Consider the following 6,381-nt stretch of genomic DNA (forward strand, 5'->3'; position numbering starts at 1 on the left):
GGATGCAATGTTAACTGAAGTGAACTTCCATCTGCCTCTTCCAATGGTTGATGTGAAAGTTAAAAATCCCTTAGACTATTCCAATCCAGACTTATGGATGAAAGTCTCCCTCATCTGTTGACTGCAATGTTCCCATACAAATCCAATTGGGCAATCTCCATCAAATTCCTGGTGAATATGGACCTACAGCACAAACCTGCCCTACAATTTGGCAATCTGAGAGGGGCCTCATAATGACTGGTGTAAAGGTGGAGTATCCTGAGGTTGATGCTGAGGCATATTGTTGAGCGAAAGTAGAAGAGTTGCATATTCATCACTCTGTGCTATACTCAACACTGGAAAAACGTAATAACATCACAAAAACAACCTGGTGTGCTGGTGCACAAAGCAATCAAAAGGCTATTGGAATGCTGAGCTCTGTCTCAAGCCAAGTAGAATGTAAAATCAAGCACATAGCATTAGGTTACGTACAGCAACTGCTCGGATCAAAACTGAATAATAGATTGGTTTTAGGCAGCCCATTGTTGTAATATATACGAGGTCCGGAGGGGCTCATGCAGTGATTCACCAAATATTGAGACACTACAAATTTGAGTTGCATTACTCAGAGATGAGGAGATTGAGGAATAATTCAATGCAGGTTTTTCAAATAATTATGTAACTGACAAAGCGGATGGGAAAAGACTCATTGCTCTAGATTATGAATCCAAGGATCAGAATTAAGCAAGGTAAAAATAAGTCTTGGGTTGGGTTGGGGTGGGTGGGGGGTGGGGGGGGGAATGGGGGGCGGCGGAGAATTATTCAGTGGGTTGAATGTGCAATGCATTGGTCCAAAGGCTATACATATAGATTAAAATGAAGTGTTTAAATGGGAGATTAGTATTTACTTTTTGAAGTAAGGGTATTAAGGGTCATGGAGAAAGTGAAGGATTTGGATTAAAAAAGTGATGGCCTGTCATAGATAACAAAATGTCCATGATTTGTGATTGACCTGCGCCTCAGATGGTTGCAGTGAAAAATGAAAACAAGTTTGTTCTGTGCTATTTCATCCAAGTTACTTGAACATACAATTTAATTAATTAGGATGAATTCTGTACATGCCTATAGGTGAGAAAAGAATATGATTTATGTATGGCCTTAGATTCAAAGCTCCTTTTGGGATCCAACAAAACCCTTTATTACCTTCAGAAAAGTCGTCTTGCTAATTTTATTTGCCTTCTAATAAGTCTTAAGTAAGAGATTCCCCAAATCACAGAAATTTCCATCACTTATCGGTTATTTCGAGAGCAGAAGCCTTTTTATATGTTCAGGGCTCTTTGGCATTAAGTTCCGCTTGACTGCAGCAGCCTTTTTTTAAAGTAATTACATCTCCCACTTCGAAAGGTAGGAAGTCATGATAAAAAGGATGAAGAGCCTTACCGTAGATTTATCTGTCACATAAATGTAAAATGCCAAACAAATTCCAATGGCTTGACATTTTTCCTCCCGTTTCCAATTTTTCCATATCTTCCTGGAAGAAATGAGGTGAGGAGGTCTTGGTGATCAATAATGCTTCATGGTAACATTCAAGTGGAGGGAATCGAATCGTGTGAGCTTGTCTATTCTCCCAGGATCGATCCCCTTTCCTTCCCAGGGGTTCCGCTTCTATCTAGAAATGCGGACAACAGTCAAAGTTTCCACAGTTAGGGTGCCATCGTAACTGTGGCTCGATTGAGTCATCAGCTCGGGCCCCTTGGGCTCCAATATTTGAGCTAACACACTACTCCAGATTTCATTGCTGGTGGCACTGCTGGACTTTTTTTTTAAATTAACTAAACATTTATCCTCTTTGGGCCGAAAATGGGACCCACTTGGTAAATTTAATGATGGATGAAAATAGACATATGTTTGCACAATTGATAACCAACTGTAATTGTAATTTGCACACCTTAATTTCCTTTTATTTATATGCAAATAAAGTCATAACGAAACTCCGCCAGGCACAATCCACATCGCCTCGATTTTATTGCACATAATGTAATTAGAATTCAGTTATCAGGTTTTAAAATTCAATTACGCATCAATATTCATCACACGCTTAAAACTAATGTCATTGCGCCACTGCATCATTGTCAAACATTCATTAACTGTTATGTTGTTTGGGAAAAAATGAAAGTCAGCCTACTTTTAAATTGGATGTTCATCAAAGTGAGAGATAATAGCGTCAGCTTTAATTTCAAGTGGTATCTGTAATCCCCTTTCCAACTGTGTTTCGATTCCCTCCCGTTAGCGTTCCCATTATAAGGGATGCAAGTTCAGTGATTTGTATTCAGTCCAAGTATTCCTATTGCTGCTGGCTCGTAATTTAATGTTGCTGGGATTAATTCAGATAAGGACGTTTGTAACAAAACTGAAAAACAGGTTGTCAGGAAATGACTGACGATCCATAAGGAAAAAAGTCGGCAGCGAGACTAGGCCATTCGGCACACCATCATCTACTCAGAATCCAGGTATTGTTACTCTATCAAGAACCGCCCAACCCCCACCACCTAACCTCCTCTACCTCCACTGATGGGAATTGTGACTTTCAGTCGAGTTCAGTCACTAGTCTGCTTTCTCATGGTATATAGTTAGTTACTGATGGCAGTAGTTTAGTGACCATTAGCCCAGACTGATAAGACTTCCACTGAAGGAAGAAATGCAAAGGCGGATGGGAGCAGTGGGCAACTAAAAAGACAATGCAAACATATAATACAAAGTTACGTATCTAACAAGCGAGTCAATCCTAATAAAAAGCTGTGATCGCTGAGCTGTGTTCACAAATTCAGATTAATGGCAAATTAATGATTATACCCGGAGACAGTCTGTTTGCAGTTGTATGTTACAGCGATGAATATAACTGAAGTATATTAAAACGTTAAACATTCCCTTCTTAAATTCTTCAACCAATTAATTCAAAATGCATTGTAGATACAATGAGAAAGCGAATCAATATTTGTGTCCTTACAGCCTTCAACCATTTATTCGTTCACCAAATACAGTGAAAATGGTCATAAAATGTACAATGAATCATTCTTAGAATGTCATTACAATTTTTTTGCTTTTATATATCTTGGAATGATTTTTTTCATTATTTAAAATTACGCCTCATGTTAACATGCACATATAACGATATTAAGCTTCATAAAAGAATGTTACAAAATTAAATTAAAAAACACAGCTTCAGAAGAGTCCAAAAAGGAGAATAGTCAATGTTAACAGCGCATTATTTTAAACTTCTTAAACAGTGCATTAGTTTCCCCATAAACCTTAATTACACAAATCCAGCAGCAATGCTTATTCACAATATAGATTTTTAAATACAGATTTAGCATTGATGTGTGCAAATAAACAAAAATAATTTAAAAAGACAAATAAAAGTAAAAGACTAAGAGGTTCATAAATAACATTCAATAAGTCTCTTTCCAATGCTGATACAGAATAGACCAAAGTCAATCAGTCTTGCAAGTCAATGGATCCGTCTATACATCCTTACAAAAAATACAAACATTTTTAATGCAATACAATACATAGACTAGCATTTGTTTTACAAAGATTTAGATATAAAAATACAAGTACGAAGAATTCCATTAGAAAGAAGCGTGCCAAACTGTTAATGACTGTTGGCACCAATATTGGCACCGTGACCGGAAGCTCATGCAACAGGATGAATTAAATGTGTCTATTTTGATGCAAAAAAAAAAATCCTTTCTGCTTGTTGTCCCTTGCTTTCATTCTTTCCGCCATCGAGTCGGTTTTGCTAGCTGTTGTCGTCTCCGATCAACTGCCGTGTTTGTGGTAAGTTTGAAATTGATGGTTCCGAAGTGCACAGTTCGGCAATCTCCGTGCATTGGCTTAGAGAAGACGGTGTTGCAATGATCTGCTCCTCCATTTCTGTGCGTTTGCTTGGATTGGAATTCTGAAATGGACACCTACTTGATCTGTTATGTGCCTTGGATAAACCGAATGGTGCTGATATTGACAGCTCCTCAATTTGTGTGCATCTATTTGGATTGGAGATTCGTCAGCAAGCCCCAAAATCTCTCTGGACAATCCATAAACGCATGCACAGCCCAAAAGTGCTTTAAAATAGGTAAAAAGTTTGGGAGTCAGGGTAGCACCCTTTCCGATTACACGCCAGACGAGGTTTTATCTTCCCTCCCCTTCAGAACATCATCTATTCTGTCGTCTTCGATAACAACTGTAAAGCAATTACAGGTAATTTAGTGTCTGCAGACACTACACACCTTCAATAGAACAAGGTAATATGGTCAGTCTGAGAAATACACCTTCACGTTCAATGCACCGTACCGGGACAGAAGCAAGCATCGCCCGCATGTACCATCCTGCCGTACTTTACATACTTTTCATCCCAATTAGAATCCACAAAGGCAAAGATGTGGAATTGTAATTTCATTCAAATATTGCCGCAAATTATTACAAAGTGATATTACAAACTTGTTTAGAACGCAGGGAAGTTTTTCTTCGGTTTGGTTATGCTCTCCGCAAAATTAAATGCTTGTGTTAGTGCCCTGACAAATGACCAAAATATCACAAAAAAATCTGACGTTGCAACATTAAAAACATTTTAGTTACAAAAAAACAATTGTGCTTCTTATTTCTAGCGCAGACCACGGTGATAATCAGGACATGTGTTCAGTGAAATGCCTGCGATTGTGGTTTTGCGCTGAACAAGTTGGATTCAAATGAAATAAATGAAGACAGTCGAAAAAAACCTGCACATTTTAGTGACATCCGCGTGATTGGCGAGGATTAAAAGCTGAAACAGATCGAAATCTGTACACTCTTTGCTAGATACTGAAAAGGTATTAAATGGGTTGGCCGAATTATGGACAAATCGAGAATGGTTTGAAGATACATGGATCTGCGATTTCACAAAATATATGAAATTGGCGTGGAAAGGAATGTCTAAGAACGGATTTATTTTGAAATGGTGTGAATGTCCGGATCAGGAGTTTGGGGAGAGGGCTCCAAATAATCTCTGTTCACTCCCAAATTGATCATCCAGGCAAAAGATGCGGCAAAATGACATGACATGAATAAAAAATGAATCCAAATAAATGAATGAAGATGAAAACAATGACTTCTGGCGGAAAACTAGATTCGAAAATCACATTGGATTTTCATTAAATGGAAATATTAGAATTCAATCGAACAATGAACGGAAACAGCAGCTCTCAAGCCATGAAGATGCTTTTTAAAAAATAGTGGGCAAGTGGCAAGGTTTATATTTATATGTATGTAAACAATATTCTATATGTCTACACACAGAAATAACGATGAAATGCTGTATTTTAGTCAAATGGAGGAATATGAAAAACATTCCACATATATTAACTCTTTCACAAAGGGGAAATACGACATCGCTGACAAGAGCTGGATTAAACAAGAATAATCCTTGAAAACGACAATTTGTAATCTATTGACGCTTTAGAAAAAAACTGAACTGCGGTTACAATTGAAATGACACGGGAATGAGTAGCGCTTAGGCAAATGCTTTTGCTTTTTACCTCTCTTAGCTCTGCCAATCTGTGCCAGTTTGGGGGGTCTCTTAGGCTGGGAGCCCCCGAAGAAGGTGTTGGTGTCCTGGAGGCGACAGCTGAAGGAGAGCTGACCCACTTCACTCTCGCCGCCGAAATGAGCCATCTTCTCCTCGCTGTAGGGCAAAATCTCCGACATAGTGCCTTCAAGAACGAAGGGGATGAAACCAAGAATGTGCGGCAAAAATTTCCCGGAAATTCACCGATGGAAAGTGACTTGCAGCAGTTGCACTAGGCGGGCCTTTTCTGGGTAATCCTGGCGTTGTATCGGCTGCTGATCGCTTACTGTTGCCCTGCCGGCGATGCCGGAGATGTTGGCTTCTGACCGTGTTTGCAGAGCTCTGGAGAGAGCCGGGGACCCCGCCGCCAACATAAAGGAAACCCGAGCGGAAGAATGAAGTCATCCATCCGGGCAAGAAGTGATGTAGGACAGCCTGATTCTCATCACTCTCCTCCTACTCGGCTTGGGAGAGGAGAGAGTGACATCAACCGGTGGTGCTTGAATAGCAATTGCAATTCATTCTACCCAAAAGTAGTCTTTAATGGAGAACGCTGAAGGCTTTATTGTTGTGTAAAATATACCCAAGAAAAGCAAAACTATCTTAGGCAACCTTTAGCCCAACTAGACTTTGCAACAGTAATTTCTAGATGGTGAAAGTAAACTAAATATTCAGCTCTGCAGGTAACCAGCGACATCCATCATTTTAAAACGTTTTTTGCACATGCAGGGTCAATCCTCCAAACAAATTGTCTTTATAGTGGGTTTAATGTGGATGTTTGCAGAATCTTAAAAAGCTTCAGA

At 39.2% G+C, this 6,381-nt stretch overlaps 1 protein-coding gene across 1 annotated transcript; it reads right to left on the bottom strand.

Annotated features, from left to right (window-relative positions):
* Positions 1-1,981: 1,981 nt before the first annotated feature.
* On the bottom strand, positions 1,982-6,041 carry camk2n1a (calcium/calmodulin-dependent protein kinase II inhibitor 1a). The gene is made up of 2 exons (XM_068041505.1): positions 5,550-6,041; positions 1,982-4,219 (listed from the first exon to the last, which is right to left on the bottom strand). The coding sequence occupies exons 1-2, from the start codon at positions 5,716-5,718 to the stop codon at positions 4,149-4,151; spliced, it is 240 nt and encodes a 79-aa protein (XP_067897606.1). The 5' UTR covers positions 5,719-6,041; the 3' UTR covers positions 1,982-4,148.
* Positions 6,042-6,381: the final 340 nt, after the last annotated feature.

This window comes from Heterodontus francisci, chromosome 11 (genome assembly GCF_036365525.1).
Source record: "Heterodontus francisci isolate sHetFra1 chromosome 11, sHetFra1.hap1, whole genome shotgun sequence".
NCBI lineage: Eukaryota > Metazoa > Chordata > Chondrichthyes > Heterodontiformes > Heterodontidae > Heterodontus > Heterodontus francisci.